The 18,387-nt window shown below is 44.3% G+C and overlaps 2 protein-coding genes across 3 annotated transcripts; one reads left to right on the top strand and one right to left on the bottom strand.

Moving 5' to 3' along the window:
* Positions 1–651: 651 nt before the first annotated feature.
* On the bottom strand, positions 652–1,344 carry LOC118662470 (putative HTLV-1-related endogenous sequence). The gene has a single exon (XM_036320966.1). The coding sequence runs from the start codon at positions 1,342–1,344 to the stop codon at positions 652–654; it is 693 nt and encodes a 230-aa protein (XP_036176859.1).
* A 364-nt stretch (positions 1,345–1,708) lies between these two features.
* On the top strand, positions 1,709–12,872 carry BMP2 (bone morphogenetic protein 2). Of its 2 annotated transcripts, XM_036321817.1 has the most exons (4): positions 1,709–1,850; positions 2,107–2,900; positions 3,014–3,363; positions 10,888–12,872. In XM_036321817.1, the coding sequence occupies exons 2-4, from the start codon at positions 2,773–2,775 to the stop codon at positions 11,730–11,732; spliced, it is 1,323 nt and encodes a 440-aa protein (XP_036177710.1). In that variant the 5' UTR covers positions 1,709–1,850; positions 2,107–2,772; the 3' UTR covers positions 11,733–12,872. The 2 variants fall into 2 exon arrangements, with proteins under 2 accessions (XP_036177710.1, XP_036177711.1); XM_036321818.1 differs by lacking the exon at positions 2,107–2,900 and having other exon boundaries at positions 1,713–1,850.
* The last annotated feature ends 5,515 nt before the right edge of the window (positions 12,873–18,387 follow it).

Here is an 18,387-nt window from a genome sequence, read left to right on the forward strand (position 1 = left end):
ACATCCATTTCACATATACAGGCATAGTTATAGACATATGTGCTTTCATTAGCATATACTTACATGAATAGGTATATTTATAGAGACATACACACGTTTATTTGTATATTACATTTATCCGAATAAAATATGTGCACATTTACATAAATATAAATGTGCACATGTATTTACATATATACAAACATGTATCTGTGTGTTAAAGTTTAAATAACACCCAGTTTTCAAACTCTAGTTTTCTTTTACAGAATTGTCTACCCCACGCCTATGCCAAGATGCCTTGTAACTTGGTTGAGTTTTGTTTTGTTTTGACTGGTCTATTACCGAAAAACTTCAAACTGAAAGTTAAATAACGGGCCAGTTAGGGAAATCAGGGCTTAACCCCCGCATCTGTCCCGGATGGCGCCCCCGGAGCGAGAGCCAGGGTCAGGCGCCCCAGGAGATCTCCCGGGTGAGGACAGGGGCTGGAGGCGCGAGCGCCCCCGTCAGCGGCCGCGCGTCCCCGCCCTCCGCCCCACCCCGCCGCGGCTGCCCCGGCGCGCCGTCCACACCCCTGCGCGCAGCTCCCGCCCGCTCGGGGATCCCCGGCGAGCCGCGCCACCGAGGGGGAGGTGTTCGCCGCGGCCGGGAGGGAGACGGCAGGCGGCGTCCCCTTTAAAAGCCGCGAGCGCCGCGCCACGGCGCCGCCGCCGCCGCCGCCGGAGTCTTCGCCCCGCCGCGCTGCGCTGAGCCCGGCTCGCGCTGCGCCCGCCGCTCCGCTTCCCACACCCCGCCGGGGACTGTCAGCCGCCGCCGGACGCCAGCCTCCACGGGCTCCGCCGCCGACCCGAACGACTTCGGGGCGAACGCCTCCGGGATTACTGGGGTCTCCGAGGCATCCGCGCGCCGCAGACCCGCTCGGGCTAGAGCGCCCGGCCGTGCGCGCCCCTGCGCCGTGGCCTCAGCTGCCCGGGCCGCGCCGGAGCGAAGGACCGGCGCGCAGAGCGCCCGGGAGCCGAGCCTGAGCGCCGCGATGCCGATCGCCTCCTGCGGGAGCTCGGAGGCTAGGGACGCACCGGCCGAAGTGTGATTGGCCCCCTGACTGGCCGCCAACGCGACCGCAGCTTGGCCCGCGGGCCAGGAGAGCGCGACCACCCGCCTCGGCGGCCGGGACTCTGCTGGACTCGCCGGAGAATGCGCCCGAGGACGACGCAGCGCCGGAGCCGCGGGGGTTTCAGCTGGCGAGCGCGGATGGGGGTGCGCTGGAGTCAGGCAGAGTGATGCGGGGGGGCAACTCGCCTGGCACCGAGATCGCCGCTGCGCCCTTCCCCGGACCCCCCGTCGCCCAGGATGGCTGCTCCGAACCATGGGCCGCGGCGGAGCTAGCGCGGAGCGCCCTACCTTCGCCCCCCGAGTCCCGGAGCCGGTCCCGCGCGGGGCCACGCGTCCCGCGGGCGCGGGTTCCTAAGGACGACAACAGCACCGACTTTTCCTTTTTCCCTTCCCTTCCCTGCCCCGCACTCCTCCCCCTGCTCGCTGTTGTTGTGTGTCAGCACTTGGCTGGAGACTTCTTGAACTTGCAGGGAGAATAACTCGTGCTTCCCCACTGCGTGCCGGTGCCTTGGCCCCGGTGGACCGAGCCGTACCGCCTCCGAACCCCGTCGGCCCGCCACTCTTCTGGGCCCGACCCCGAGACGCCGCTCCCTGCCGGAGGAGAGGAACTTCCCGGCCGGCACCCGGGAGGAGAAGGAGGAGGCAAAGGAAGGGAACTCGCTCCCCGCGCCAGGTCCTTCGGCCAGAGCTTTTTCCATGTGGAGGCTCTTTCAATGGACGTGTCCCCGCGTGCTTCTTAGACGGTCTGCGGTCTCCTAAAGGTAGAGGACGTGGGCCCGGGGCTCAGACTCGGGGGGTGGGCGCGGTGCCCGGGCGGCCGCTGTAGCTGAGTCCTTTCCCATCCCGGGTCCCGCCAGGCCGGACGTAAACAGACCCCCCTCCAAGTCCACGTGCAGCCGAGCCCCTGCTGGAATGCCCCCATACAACTGCCCTCCCACCCACCCCCTCTCCCCGGCGACAGCCTCGCCCTTTTGGCTCAAACTCTTCCGCCCCTCCTCCTCCTCCTCCTCCTCTTAGGTATTTTATTAGGGCTGTTAACACTTAGATGATTAAAGAAAGTCAGAGATCCCCTGGAGAGGATGCCCCTGGCTTTCACCCGTTAGCTGCCAACCTGTATGTCCTGCCGTGGGACATCCCTTCTCCCGTCGTCAAGTTTCTCCAGGAGACCTGCTGTCTCTGCTCGGAGCCGCGTCCCGTTTGGGACTTGACTGAAAGTTGGGGTTTCTCCCTGTTTGTTTCCAGGAATTCGAGGGACACCTTGTACTGACATGTGAATTCATAGATATTAGCCATTAACGCAATCCCAGGAAGATAGCTTTGTATCTTGGCTGCATCAGGGGGAAGGGTCCCGGATTGGAGTGGCCTGCCCTGGCATCCCTGAGGTTAGAGGCGTGGGCCACAAGTTGTAAGTGGCTTTGGAAGTTGTGGCCTTGAGTTTACCAGGTCTGGAATTCATAGACTTTGTGTGTATATCAGGAAGTTCTATACAGTGCCTCTGAGGAAGTCACATGCACCATTTGTGCGTGTTTTTATTGCAAGCGAGCGCCGAGCAGTGTGTGCTTGCGTTTGTTTAGAGGACAAACAAGGGGTGTCAGACCCAGTAGTGGTTTTCCCAGGTTCCCCGCACAGTTTCCGCGCGAGTCTCATAGAAAATAGAGGTGACAGTCATTGACGCTGGGGGGAATGTCAGAGGAATTAAGAGGGGAATGGGAGGGAGAAAGCCTGAAGGCTCAGGAACTGGGGCCCTTCCATTCTCCGAAACGTCCTAGCTTCCGCTGCTCTGAAGTATCCCCGCAAATGGCGCAAGCCAGGTGGGCACCCTGGTGGAGGAGGCGGGCGGACCGAGCGGGAGCCGAGGCCGCGGGGGCGGAATGGGGGAGGGCTGGGCGGGGAACTCGGTGACTCACGTCGGCCCTGTCTGCAGGTCGACCATGGTGGCCGGGACCCGCTGTCTTCTAGCGTTGCTGCTTCCCCAGGTCCTCCTGGGCGGCGCGGCCAGCCTCATTCCCGAGCTGGGCCGGAGGAAGTTCGCGGCGTCAGCTGGCCGCTCCTCGTCCCAGCCCTCGGACGACGTCCTGAGCGAGTTCGAGTTGCGGCTGCTCAGCATGTTCGGCCTGAAGCAGAGACCCACCCCCAGCAGGGACGCTGTGGTGCCCCCCTACATGCTGGACCTGTACCGCCGGCACTCGGGCCAGCCGGGCGCGCCCGCCCCGGACCACCGGCTGGAGAGGGCAGCTAGCCTCGCCAACACGGTGCGCAGCTTCCACCACGAAGGTGAGGCGTGGAGCAGGGGAGTGAGGGCGGGGACGGGGGCGGGGAGTCCTCCCGCAAAGCGCCCCACCCTGGGCAGACTGCGGGCATCCCTGGAAGGGCAGCTTGGCCAGGGCACGGAAGCCTTTTCCAGTCTCGTCTCTGATAGAACCTTTCCGAACCTGGCTGCAACTCACTGCCTGCCTGTGTGGTGGGGGAGCCAGGGATTCCCCATTGGTAAATCCGCACCCTTTTCCTGGCTTGCAGCCAGCAGAGCGACTCCTCCTCCTGGAACTGGAGAGAAATCAAGTGATGGGAAAGATGAGGGCAAAAGGCATGCCCCTAGTCTGCTAAACGTGCAAGAATTCCATAGGGGAAGATGAGAAGGAGGAGGGCAGATTGGGATCACTTTCCGTCTGTTTGGAAACCCTCACTCTATAAATCTGCCTCTCCTGCTTAAGCGGGGGTTTCAGGCTAGACAGAGCCAAGGGCAGAATTTTCAGAGCTTGTATTGAAAAATCAAAGCCCAGGGCCCACAGTCTTTCTAATTTACAGTTGATCTGGGCCTGGTTTGGAAAATTTCGAATCCCTATCTAATCCCCGTGGGAGATCAATTCCACAATCAATCTTATTGTTTCCACAATGACTTTCTTGTCTTGTGCTTAAATCTGAGATGAACTCCCAGTAGAGACTAGGGAAGCCTCAGATGAAGCTTTTGCAGCAGCTGCCTGTTTTCCTTCACGTGCATTGAAATGTGGATTTTCTTTTATGATACTGGATGCGGTTTTTCTAAGGTAGGGTATTCTGCTGGTTTCATCAGAAAGGCATTCAGTGGATATGAAATGTCTTAGAGCAGCTCTTGAGAGCTGTGTTGTACCTAGATTTTTAGAGCAATTGGTCAAAAATATGTTCCACTTCAATTCTTTTTCTACACTTTTAAATTGCCCCTTTTGCTTAATACATTCTAAATAGAGCACAGGTTTCTTCAAGTTCTAGAGAAGGGTACAAAGTTGCATGTCACCGGGCAACCACTTGCTGGCTATTCGAGAGCTGGGAGCGAAGTTCCCTTTTTCTTGCCTAGCCCTGCTGAGGTGGTAAATTTCAAGTGGAATCTACAATCTGATATGTAGAAATGTTTTCATCATAACCTTGCAATGATTAGAGAGCCAGCTCATCATTTTCAGCTGATGCTTGTTAGAATAGTTTTTCTGGGGGGTAGAAAAATAAGAACGGCTGCTTGAGCCACCTCTCCTGGAAATTTAGCATGGAAACCATTCTTTACTGTTAAGGCCAAGTATGCGTCTGTTATAACATAAAAAGAAGATCATTTAAATCATTTGGCACCAAAAACCCTCAGGTGCATGAGGATTCCATCAGTGACGTCTACATATTTCTTTCTCTAGAAGTGGCTTAATCAAAACTGAACTGGCTGCAAATTATTTGAATGTGTTATTTTAACTTAAATAGCATGCTTAGTTAATACGTCAGAAGCTGTATCTTTAAAAAATGTAAAAGTTATGTGTGAAATAGTACAGAAGTTACCAACTTGCTTAAAATCAACTTTTAATAACCTCAGATCTTAATGCAGTTAGATGATGGAGGAAAGCTATGTAATTTTTGCCCCAAATTTCAGCAAATCCAGTTTGCTGAATCCAGTTACAACTAGTATATCAACATTAGGCTACATATTACACTATTTGAAGACCATTTTATATCTGTATAACCAGAATTTGGTTTTTATAAACATCCTTGTGGCATGGATAGCACTAAAAGTCTTTTAAAAAACCATATGGTTAAGGCTGCTGGCTTAAGAGCAGAATTTGGTTCATATAGAATTAATAGGTATTTATCTGATAAAGGACCAAAGGGTCGGATTCCAAGAAGTACTTGTTGGTTTTATTTGTGGGTGGGATCTGGGAGATTTGGTGAAATTACGAGACAAGAGAGATGATGGCATTCTTCCAACCAATGTGTGAAGATAAAGGGGCCACATGGAAGGTGATCTGAGACAAAATTATCAGTTGTCATTTCTCCTCTTAAACTTTGTCTTGTCCTTTCTGCAGTGGCTTTTATCCGGGAAAGCCCAAGTGCTGAAAAAATTTTCTTCTTTCAAAGTCATTAAGAAGTGCTTCGGCCACATAAGCCTTGCAAACTGCCACTGAGTATAGAAAAATTACTTCTCTAATTGGAAAGAGTGTTTTGTGCTTTGCTGTAGTGAGAAACACATTGAAATGGGTTGACTTCATTGGCTGTGCAAACAGTCTTTACAGTTTCCTGTCAGATTGGAATATACAAGGACCACATGCTTGCTCTCCAGACTCTGAAAGACAGTCTTTTTGCATGAAATAACTGAATTATTTGCCTCTGTGACAAAAGTTTTGACATAAAGATTAACCGCATTCCCACCGATATAATTATTGTGATAATATCCGTACAACAGGAACGTCCCCATGAAGGAGAACTTGGGTCACATTCCCAGGGCAACCAAAGGATTTGGACATTTGACACCCCCCGAAAGCAACACTTTCCTGGTGTGCTTCCCTAGTGTCCCCAGGTATTTCAGTGTGATTATGAAAGGTCCCTATGAGTAGGAGAGACATTCTATTTGGAAGTGCTCAGAGAGATTGAGGCTGTGGTGCCCAGTGGTAGTTTTTGCACTGTTTTCTGTTCTCTTGTGTGTGTGTGTGTGAGAGAGAGAGAGAGAGATTCCTCTATAACAGCGGTTCTCAACCTGTGAGTCGAACGACCCTTTCACAGGGGTCGCCTAAGATCATCAGAAAACACACATATAATTACATATTGTTTTTGTGATTAATCACTATGCTTTTAATTATGTTCTATTTGTAACAATGAAAATACATCCTACATATCAGATATTTACATTACGATTCATAACAGTAGCAAAATTACAGTTATGAAGTAGCAATGAAAATAATTTTATGGTTGGGGGTCACCACAACATGAGGAACTGTATTAAAGGGTCGCGGCGTTAGGAAGGTTGAGAACCCCTGCTCTATAATCTCGCTCCTTTCTCTTTGAGCTATTTTGTCTTTGTTTTTTAGACTTGCCCTTTGTGTATTTCACTAAGTAGTCAGAGGACAATAAGAGGGCACTACATCATTCCAAAAGTGTTGGAGCTAAGTGTGGGTAGAAGCCAAATCAGGGTTAGTGATTCTACCTGCCCTCTCCTTTGTTGTCTTTTTAAAAAATTGAGTCAGTGTAACCTTTGTGTTTTATCTTTTCTCCTTGATATAGCAATTCTATAACCATTATTTTATATTCTAGAAAGTATCATTTATTATTCTCAACCACTTTGATTTTCAGGACAGTAATTTCCAACCTTACTGATTTTCTGGAATATCCCCAGGTTTTTGTTATTGTTATCTTAATGGACCTTTTTTTGGGGGGGCGGGGGGTCCAGATTGTGTTGCAAATTCTCAAAACATTAGTATGATCACTCACCTTTTTGCTAAAACTCACCATACTATAGGACAAAAAGGCAGCCACAAAATATCAGTGGTTCCAAACAAGATCTGTATGTCCCAGTAGGCCCTGCCACTGTACTCTTCTGCTCATTTAGTTCTTTGTGCTCCCTCCACCACACTTGGGTAGTGTGTTTCTATCCCTTTAGCTGGGAAATAACTCACCGTATGGTTATCATTATATTAATTATTAGAGTACTCCTAATAGTTCTGACTTTTGCTTGAGTTTTTGACTCATCTCTATGTTATGTAGTGCCGTCTAGTGGCCGGAATCTTGGGAAATGCAATAGACAGAAGTCCATAGCTCTGCTCTTCATTTACTAGCTCTGTGACCTTAGGAAAGTCACATAACCTCTCTGAGTCCAACTATTTCATTCAGAAAATGAGATAGTAGTTTCTCTGGATTCAATTTGATGTGAGATAATTCATAAAGCCACAGTCCCAAGCCAGCACAAAGAAGCATTCATCACCCTAGCTGTCATTAGCATTATTACTTTTTTCTTTTAGGTCATATTCTCCCCTTATTTAGGAAAGAGCAGGCCGGAGTAGACCTAGGCTGGCTGGGAGAATTCATCCTTATCTTTGGATTATTTTGATGTAGATGAAGAATTGACAGAGTATAGATGGTTCTTCGCTTTTGAAGGAGGGTTTAAATGCCCTTGCCTTGTTTTTCTTTCCCCTACGTATTCGCCATCATAGCTTCATTTATTTGGTTAAGAACTTTTAAATAAATGTGAAGAACATTTATTTGGTTAAGAACTGGGTTTAGGAACCCAGGTCTGAGATAGGCTGGAATCCTCAAATCCCTTGGCAAGTTCAGATTATTCCACAAGAGTTATTTCCAGAGAATTAACAACTGTATAAACCTCCAAAAAAGCATACATTAGCTACTTAGGTAAATGCTCTGTATTTTCAGACTCCCCAGGCTTGCTGTGATCATTTGCAGAAGTTTTTTTTTTCACCCTTTAATTTACTTTATTTCACATTGCTTTTGATTTTTCAACCCTGAAGAAAAACTTGATGTTGGGGGTTTCAGAGAACTTCTCACTTACTTCTCTGACCTGAGTCTGTAGGCAGGGGTGTGTTGTCTTGCAGGCTTTTGTATTAAGGAGAAAGAGGGCTCCTTCAAGGAATAAGTTGACTGAGATGAAGCTGAAAGTCAGAGAAAGGTCTTCACATTACGTGATGTTATTCAGCAGTGCTCCCCACCCCACCCCTTTGTTAAGGTAACTAAGTGATTATCCGTTTTGCCACTTATCCCCAGTGAGATTTTGAAGCACATGAAATTGCCGTTTTTATAGGTCAAATCTGGTCAAAAGGTGGCAATTTTATCTGATTCAATTTTATATTTACCTTTAGAGGGTTACTGTTCTATAGTCTGCCTCCTTTATACTCATTATCTTTACTTCAATTACCTGTCTCTCATGCTTGCCTTGGAGAATGTCCCTTCCTTGTCCTCCTCTGGCTATGTGTGTGTATCCATGTGTCTGTGTTTATAATTTTTTGAAAATTTATGTATTTAGTCCTGATCGGTTCGGCTCAGTGGATAGAGCGTCGGCCTTCGGACTGAAGGGTCCCAGGTTCGATTCCGGTCAGGGGCATGTACCTTGGTTGCGGGCACATCCCCAGTGGGCGGTGTGCAGGAGGCAGCTGATCGATGTTTCTCTCTCATTGATGTTTCTAACTCTCTATCACTCTCCCTTCCTCTCTGTAAAAAATCAATAAAATATATATTTTAAAAAACAAAGAAAATTTATGGATTTAAATTCAGAGTTTCTGATGCAATTGGGATTTCTCTAGGCACCTTCATTAATATAGCTGGTCAGCAAATGCCCTGGATAACTTGCCTTTCCTTCCTCTTAAAAGAAAAGAAGGTGCTCTTAGGGGTTCTGGCATCCGGAGAGGTCAGGCTCAGGCCTGGCTGTGGGGCATTGTGTCTGGGGAACATGGCTGATTTTTACTTCATTCCTTTTTTCCTCTGGTAACCTGTTTCCTCTGATACCCCTTGGCTTCTCTACTTAAAGAATGCACTCAGGGAAAATATCAGAGGGCTCCTGAATTTCAAGGAGGAGAGGAAAAGGAGCTAACTACAGCTCTTGATGCTTGGTGGGAACTGCTGAGAGCCCAGTTCCATTGGTGGGAAGGTTATTTTAAAAATAGTGCTTGGTCTGCAGTATTGCTCACTTACAGTGCGGTTTAGAATGTGGGTGGCTCTCAAAAGGTATCCCCAGTTGGTGTGGGTTAGAGGGCTCACTTCTTGGCCTGAAAGTCTCTGTGTCCAAGTAAATGAGTTTTAGGAGGTCTTTCTACTTCATTGGGCCTCAACTCATTCCTTGGCCAACACTCGTGGTTCTGGGCATTTTCATATTATTCAACAAAAAGGCACTTAAAAATGTGCTCCCAGCAATTTGTACTTGAATGTGAAAAGCATCCCTTAAAACCTTTCCCCTCCAAGGGCAGTCCATGAGCTCACAGTATCACCTCACCTAGAAATGCAGAATCTCAGGCCCTACCCCAGACCCACTGAATCAGAACCTACATTTGAAGATGTAAGGTGTCCTAGGTGTTTCGTGCGAAGGTTAGAGTTGGAGAAGCTTCACATTGAAGCATTGTTCCATAATTTGGCATAAACTGCCCCTCTTGAACGCAATGCTTCCACTTAGCTTGCATTGATTACGGCTGCTTTGATGATGAAGGTTTACACAGGTTTCCTAGCTCTTTGAGTTAAGAAAAATACAACAATAAAATTAATGAAAATATGGTATCCTCTTAAGGTGATGACTTGGAACGGTGGCCAAAGAGATTTTGTTAGCATTTACGTTGGATCCTGAATAAAGCAGATATGTTTTTTGAAAGTCAGCTGACAGGATGTGGTAAAGCTAGAAGAAAATGAACCTAAATATTTCAAATTCTAGTGTTGTGTACTATCCGTTTAATAACACTGTGTACCTATGATGATTTGCAGACTACATCATTCAAGGTGCTATGCTATTTTTTTTATTGTTTGCTTAAAAAACAGTATTTATTATTGAAATTCAGGAATATTAAATCAGAAAGAACATTTATGCATAACCCACTTAAATGTCTATTTTGAAATAATGACAGTAGATATATAAAGATTATTCTGTAATAGAATGAGATTATCTTTCTGTGTTACATCTGTCATAATGGCCTTTTTATAGATTTTTATCAGTTGTTTTGTTTTGTGTCTATTCTTGGGCAGGTGTTTGTTTTTTAAGATGATTTATTTTTTGAAAAGATAAAGGAATTACAAACAGAGGAGAGTCATTATGTTTCTTTTAAAAGCATCTAAAATGAGATTTTGATGTTGAGGTCATAAGGAGGTGAGAGGACAGACAACACTTGGGAAGATATTTCTCTTGAAATTGTCTGGCCTTAATTACTACAGTGTCCCAGTACCACCCTTACGTTTGCAAAGAAGTAGATTCCTGTACATGCCTTTGTCTCTGGATTTTTGAGTAAAATAGTAGGGTGTGCTTTGCAAAATGTCATCGTTGATGTTGAGTTTCAGAGTCTTTAATTAGGAAACTGAAATCTGTATATCGAGATTTGTAAATCATCTAAATTGCAGAGCAATGTTTTAGAATACCGCTTAAGGGATTGACATTAAAGCCTTTTTCTTTTTACGAAATGCAATAATTTCCTCAAATCCTCACTCATTAGACCTCTACTAACTATAGTGCTGACTTTTTTTTTTTTTTTGGCCCTAAAGTCTGTGAATTCCAAAGAAATGATTCACCATTTCCCCCATTATTACAGCCACCTGGAAGCAGTATTCATGTATTACATTAAAAACATAACAATGAATGATGACCTTGTGTTTCATGATATGCATATTAACATAAATGTATAGAAAAGGGAGACTATTTTTAGCTGAAAGGGGGAATTTTTTATCTTCTGGCTGCCAACTTATACATGGGCGAAATCAATTATACATGGCTGAAGTGAGATTTACAAATTCTTACATACAATCAGATTGTCATTACTTATCTTACCCAAGTATTTTTCTTCTCCCCCCCCCCCCCATCTTTTTATATCAAATTAGAATCTTTGGAAGAACTGCCTGAAATGAGTGGAAAAACAACCCGGCGATTCTTCTTCAACTTAACTTCCATCCCCACCGAGGAGTTTATCACCTCAGCCGAACTTCAGGTTTTTCGGGAACAGATGCAGGAAACTTTGGAAAACAATAGCAGTTTCCATCACCGAATAAATATTTATGAAATTATAAAACCTGCAGCAGGCAACTCGAAGTTCCCCGTGACCAGACTTTTGGACACCAGGTTGGTGAATCAGAATGCCAGCAGATGGGAGAGTTTCGACGTCACCCCTGCGGTGATGCGGTGGACCGCGCAGAGACTCGCCAACCACGGGTTCGTGGTGGAAGTGGCCCACTTAGAGGAGAACCCGGGTGTCTCCAAGAGACACGTTAGGATTAGCAGGTCTTTGCACCAAGACGAGCACAGCTGGTCCCAAATAAGACCGTTGTTAGTAACTTTTGGCCATGATGGGAAAGGACATCCTCTGCACAAAAGAGAAAAGCGTCAAGCGAAACACAAGCAGCGCAAACGCCTCAAGTCCAGCTGTAAGCGGCACCCTTTGTATGTGGACTTTAGCGACGTGGGGTGGAATGACTGGATCGTAGCCCCCCCAGGGTATCATGCCTTTTACTGCCATGGGGAGTGCCCCTTTCCCCTGGCCGATCACCTGAACTCCACTAATCACGCCATTGTTCAGACGTTGGTCAACTCCGTTAACTCTAAGATTCCTAAGGCGTGCTGTGTCCCCACGGAACTGAGTGCTATCTCCATGCTGTACCTTGACGAAAACGAAAAGGTCGTATTAAAGAACTATCAGGACATGGTTGTGGAGGGTTGCGGGTGTCGTTAGCACAGCAAAATAAAATAAATATATATATATATATATTTTAGGAGAAAAAAAAAAAACCCAAGTTGACACTTTAATATTTCCCAATGAAGACTTTATTTATGGAATGGAATGGAGAGAAAAAAAAAACCACAGCTATTTTGAAAAATATATTTATATCTACGAAAAGAAGTTGGGAAAACAAATATTTTAATCAGAGAATTATTCCTTAAAGATTTTAAAATGTATTTAGTTGTACATTTTATATGGGTTCAACCCCAGCACATGAAGTATAATGGTCAGATTTATTTTGTATTTATTTACTATTATAACCACTTTTTAGGAAAAATAGCTAATTTGTATTTATATGTAATCAAAAGAAGTATTGGGTTTGTACATAATTTTCCAAAAATTGTAGTTGTTTTCAGTTGTGTGTATTTAAGATGAAAAGTCTACATGGAAGGTTACTCTGGCAAAGTGCTTAGCACATTTGCTTTTTTGCAGTGCTACTGTTAAGGTCACAAGTTCAAGTCCAGAAAAAAAAAAAAAGTGGATAATCTACTCTGCTGACTTTCAAGATTATTATATTATTCAATTCTCAGGAATGTTGCAGAGTGGTTGTCCAGTCCATGAGAACTTAATGTCCTTATTAGGTGGAATATTTGGATAAGAACCAGACAATGCTGATCTAATATAGAAACCCTTCCCCCACCCCTTAATTTGCAGAAAGAGTAAAGCAGGACCAATAGACATAATTAGGAAAATGATAAACCTGCAGGAAAGTGAATGATGGTTTGTTGTTCTTCTTTCCTAAACTAGTGGTCCCTTCAAAGGGGCTGGTCTGGCCAAAGGATGAAATAAAACATAAGATTTCTTCATTATTGATATTGTGGTCATGTATAATTAAAATTCATTTCCAGTGGCCCTCATGAAGACTTGGAAATTGATTTGCATTTAACTTTTACCTCATCTGGGAGCTCTTTATGCTCAGAAGGACCCAATTCTCGAACTTTGCCCAACACACAGCAAAATTGCACTCATCATGTTTTCTGCCCACCCCATTCTCTGTTCGATCAGCTTGCTTTTCTTTCCAAGGTTACGTGTTTGAACACATTTCTCCAAATGTTAAACTTATTTCAGATAATAAATTTCAAAGCTCTGGCATTTCATTTTATAAAGTCCAACCTGTAAGAAGAGAAAATGATGTGTTTGTACAGTGTTCATAGTGATTACCTTGGGTTTCCATTTTTTTTGCTTCTGAAGTTACCCCTTTTGGAGGGAGGTGGGGAAAAGGCAAGGAATGGTAGGAAATTTGCAAGCAAGTCACTTGATAATTCGTATTTGCACTAAAGGAATTACCAGTGATTTAGTATTTCACATGAACCTCTTTGGGGCAGAAAGATTTAAGAGAAAACCAAAGCTACAAAACAGGCAAAACCTGGGGAATCCAAGATAAAGTTTCAGAGATGATATCCCATGCAACAGAGGCAACGGTGCCAATAAATTAGAAAGGGAAAGTGTCTGAGATCAGCTTCTACAAGGCCATCTGCCAATTGGACTGACGCCCAAGCAGAATGAAGTCAAATTAGGCTGCTCAGAATGAACACTTACCAGTGGCAGGGCTTCTGTGCTCCGGGCTGAAATCAGACCCAAGGAAGGGTTCTGTGGGTGGGTATGGCAGTACAGCCAGCAAACCCACAACTCCCCATTATTTTACTGGAAGTATTTTAGGTCAGTTTCTAGGAATTTGTGCCACCTCTGGTCCTGCTAAGATTGGTGAGGCCTAGTTCTAATATCCTTGCCTTGGAGTTGGCTGAAAGAAAAAAAAAAAAAAAAAAAAAGGTGTGTGAGCAATGGAATAGACTCTTACAACCAGATTCTTCCCAGAAATGAACTTTCGATGACCGTGAACATAGTTACATTTTGGGTGTGATAGGTTTAATCCTTGCCTCGCTCGAGATTATGTAGATCATATTTTTTTAAATTAATAACGAGCTGTCTTTTAGTCCTTCTGTTATAATCTTTTAGTTTCTTTTTATCTTGTATCCCTATTGCTCTCATGAAGGTGAGGATCATGAGGATTAGATCCAACTTGACCGGAAAGGGTAGGCTCTGTCCTCCAGCCATTCTCCACCCTTTCTTGCCATGGGAATGAGGGACAGACTGCACAGTCTTAACAGCTTAAATACTCTAGAGAGTGAGAGTATAGCACAAGCATTTACATCCATTTGGCAGTTGCAGCCACTCTTGATTTCTGTTTCATTGGTTCAGATTTACTTGGTTAAAGTGGTTTTCATTGGTATCAACTCAAATGTTTTCGCTTGCATGTATATATATATATATATATATATATATATATATATATAAAATATGTGTAAATATATACACATATACAGTATATACTATGTATTAATATACATATGCGGAATTATGTAATAGATATTTCATATGTATACATGATGGCATTTTCAGTTTAGTTACAGAGATTTTATAATAGTTGAGGACTCGGACCCTCTTGGCAGCTCATTTGAGAAACAGAATATTCTTATATTTTGTGTCGTTACACACATTTTGGCTTAAGTTCCTCATTCTGAGAAAAAAAAGTGTGTCACAACTAAGCCCATGACATTGACTCTCTTGAATCTTCAGTTACTATTCTGTAGGAACCTTTGAATCCTTTTCGAGTTGGTGCTTTAAGAAGTGTAGTAGTTTCTGAATTTGGGGGATCACCTTTCAAAGTATATTAAATTGTGTCATCTGTTTTTGTGCTTGTCTGGGCTGCGTCATGCGCCTTCTTGGCCTGATTGTAACCTGCATGGCGGGTCCAGAATGCTCTGTTCATTTTTTCTTTTCTTTTACTTCAAAATTGGGGAGGGGGAGGATGAATGGTTTACACATTTATCTGCGCTTCCATCTTTTCATAATTTCTCCTGCAATTGCTACTTTACATTGCATCTCGAGAGGCCAAGAGTGGAGAGATCTGTAAATCTGATCTAGCAAGCTACATAAGCACTAGATAATCTAAGTTCTATATTTTCCCCTCAGTTTTTTATTGGAGGTGGAAAAATCATTTGTGCAATTCACAGCACTTGTTAAAATAGCATATTTCTATTCTATAGTCATATTAATATTAAGATATTGACTCACTGAATGTTAGATGCCACAGCCCCGCTCCTCGGCCCAATCTGTTATAAGGCCCAAGAAGCATAGCCTTGCATAAAGATAAGTGTGACAGGACTGGGCAATTACAAAGAGGTAAGAATGCCTGGCACTATTCCTTCTCTGTCTTATTTACTTATTTTTTGCAAGGGGCGGGTAGGATGAGATGGGGGAAGAAATGCAAGTCCACTTCACGGGGGTAGGTAGATTGCTCTCCTCTTCCCTCCACCCTGCTGACATAAATTACAGCTTTATGCTATTCTCCAGGGCAGAGTTTCTGACCATCTCCCTGCCCTGCAAACTTCAAAGTGAACTTCTACCTGACTTGCTCTAAGTAAGACTTCTTAGGTTTTAATGTGCGCATGAGTCACCAGCACTGCCTCGGGGAGAATGCCGCATTAATGTGTATACAGACCCGCTGGGATCGGGTTATAGGTTGTTTCAGTAAGTCTGGGGTGGGGCCCGAGATTCTGCATTTCTAATGTGCTCCCAGGTGAAGCTCTTCCTCGCGGTCCCCAAGGAAGACTCATAATTACCTTCTTAATCACAACAGCAGAAAGGTGGGCCAAGTCGAGGCTCCTCTAACAAGTAGCACTTACAGAGGAAAACAACCAACCAACAAACCCTGTGTACAGGATGGCATTGGAGTACATTTCACCATACCTGAAACGATGCCCTACATAGTTTTTTCAAAGGCATTCTTTTCCCCCACAAGATGACTGGCAATTTTGTGTTCTAGCCACCCTCAGACATGAAAACACTTGGTTGCTTATCTTGTAAAATCTGCCTTGCTTGCTTGCTTGGGCATGTGCGCAGTCAGTTTAGTCAAATACGTGTCAGTACATCTATGTGGATGGGGGAGCAGGTGCAAGCCCTTAACGTACTTTAAAAAAGTTGAACGCTTAAGTCAGTCCACTGAGTTGATCCCGTGTGATCTTAGTGCCAAGCGTCTGAGTTAAAAGTTTTCCCTTTGAAGGCAGCAACTAGATGTCATGCATTTGAAGCATTTGTTTATTCTAAAAGATGATGCTTGACTTTTTTTTTTTTTTTTTTGTGAGTTCTAAGACACCATTGAGCCTAGAGGGTGATATAAAGCTGCCCAACCTGGTGTTTGAGGTTTGATTTCATGGAGATTGGAATTTATGAGGCCGAGGAGGCTAGCTTCACTGAAGGTGCTGAAGTGAATGGGCTCGAAAAGCAAAGGGCAACGATTTCCCTCTGCAAAGGGGATCAGCAAAGAAAGGACTTCGTGTTTGCACCTTCTTTTCAGCCAATGTCCCATGAGGGTCACCCGGCAGCCTCATTTTACTGTTAGGGGAGCACTTTTGAATATTTCTTACAAGCAACACAGATTTGAATATTTGTTGAATAAATCCTGGGATGAATGAATTCCTTATCTCAAATCTATCTTTTATATATAATACCTATGTTATATGTAGATATTATATTTGCATATATTATATACATACACAAAGATATGTTTTTCCTTTGGATATTATATATATGTATGTACATATATACATCTATATTATATATGTATGTGTATATATACCTAAGGGAAATTTTTGATTTCTTCCTTTCTAAAGTCAAAATGCTGAGTGTAGGGTGCCTACGTTTTTATTCATTGGGTTTATCATTTCACTGGGGCCTCTATGTTTTGGATTGAGTGCCCCTGAGGTGCTGAAGCAGCATGCCAGGCACCGACTGGAACACCACTTCCAGCCTGAGTTTGCCCGCGCCCCGGGGCCCCGTCCAAGGCAGTGCCAGGAGTGCGTTATTGTTGCCGTCCGCTCTGATGAGATCTCTCTGCAGACCAGCGATTTGCTTAAAGCTTCCCTCGTAAGGAGCATGATCTCATCTGGACTGCATTTACACTGGAACCACTTGGCCACAACACTATGAGAGAATAATTATTGAACTATTTTACTGTACAACTATTTCCAAATTGTTGATTTTTTATTGATTTCAGGAGGCAAGCTAATTGCCCCATGGCAACTTGATGTGAACGTTTAATGAAGATCAGGAAACAGAGTTTATGAAAAGCTTTTGTATAGTAACTGCAAAGTTTCAAGAACTGTTTTATACTTCCTGACAGTGCTGGGCCCAGCTTAATGGTTTGTTTTTATTACTTAAGAGTGTAAACCTTGCTTTAGCCCAGTGTGTGGAAACTATACCCTCATCCCGCATTACGCAGTTGCAAGTTGCTTTTTACTCACTCCCAACTTCCTTTCCTGCCATCTACACTCAGGGACCTTTTCTGTTTTAATTGTCTGAAAGCGAGTTTCTCCCTTTGCACGCTGAGAATCTTAACACATACACGCACACGCACTCATGAAGTTAAGTGTCTGTATTGTTTCACTTTGTTTTGGGTGGAGTTTCTTTTCAGCACTTGGTTGCTAGACAACCACCCTGACAAAAGTTAAAGATTGAAAAGGCATTTTTAAAGATGTTGAAGCCTGGCAGCTGACTATTTTATCTTTGTCTTTATATGGAAGGCTTAGTTTTCTTACCAGGTTGCCCTGGCCTTTTGTTGGGTAGATGGCTGGTAGGAGATTATTTTGATGTTGAGCTCTGAAGGCATTATCTGTTTGAGAACTTTCTGAAGTGTTGTTCCCATTTGCTGGAACACGCTTCCCACCTGGATGAACAAAAAAAAAAAAAAAAAAAAAAAAAAGCCAGCTTAGTTTCCAAGGGTGTGTTTTAAATCACTAATAAAGTTGAGCTCCAGCTCACAGCTGCTTCGATTGTTGCAAGGCAAAGAAGGAGGGAAGAGATTGCTTTTTGAGGCAACATTCAGAAACACAAGGCTTTGGTTTGTGGAGAACACAGTCTCCAGGAAGCTGTATTTGCTTTTTTGGTAGATAGTATTGGAAATGCTTTTTTCTTTTCTTTTAATTCTTAAAAGCCTAATTTTAAATCAAAGTCATTTAAATCGCTCATTTCAGGGAGATGTTTCAGAAGCGTGTTATAAATACATGATCTTTATACGTCTGCCAAGTTGGACGTGTGTGCACAAGTCCATTTTGCATGTGTACACAATTTGCAGCTGATGTGCTTTCCTCACTCCAGGTCTGCCCTTTCCCTCATTCATCCTCTGAGATGCTGCCTCACCGTCTCTCCTCTTCGCAGGGTTCCCTACGCTGGAATCCAGTCAAATCCATGGAAAACTTTACCAACTCCACTGATTCATTTACAGGCAGGATTTCCTGGCATGGGGATCAAACGGGGAGCCCTGACGTTTGTTCATCATAGAATGTCTTGGAAATTAGGATCTTCTGAAGCCCATCTGGCCTGTGCATATAAATTTGACAAAATTTACTCTTATAAGGAAACCTTACCATTGAGTTAAAAACCTCTCAGTCACTGGGTGTCACTAATAAGCCTACCTTCCTCAGTAGCATGTTAGTATTATCACTACAATAAGCCATGACAAGAATGATGCTTAAACACCAGGGCCCTGCAAAACGTATAACAATCAATAGGTGAGCTAAATACAAATAGGAAAATAGGCCCAGGAAAA

This window comes from Myotis myotis, unplaced genomic scaffold (assembly GCF_014108235.1).
Source record: "Myotis myotis isolate mMyoMyo1 unplaced genomic scaffold, mMyoMyo1.p scaffold_m19_p_9, whole genome shotgun sequence".
NCBI lineage: Eukaryota > Metazoa > Chordata > Mammalia > Chiroptera > Vespertilionidae > Myotis > Myotis myotis.

Excerpts from the sequence above, each read along its gene's own strand:
- LOC118662470 (XM_036320966.1), bottom strand. The coding sequence starts at position 1,344 with ATGGTTCGGAGCAGCCATCCTGGGCGACGGGGGGTCCGGGGAAGGGCG.
- BMP2 (XM_036321817.1), top strand. The coding sequence starts at position 2,773 with ATGTCAGAGGAATTAAGAGGGGAATGGGAGGGAGAAAGCCTGAAGGCT. Across the intron at positions 2,901-3,013 it reads CCGCAAATGGCGCAAGCCAG|GTCGACCATGGTGGCCGGGA; the intron begins GTGGGCACCCTG and ends CCCTGTCTGCAG. Across the intron at positions 3,364-10,887 it reads GCGCAGCTTCCACCACGAAG|AATCTTTGGAAGAACTGCCT; the intron begins GTGAGGCGTGGA and ends ATATCAAATTAG.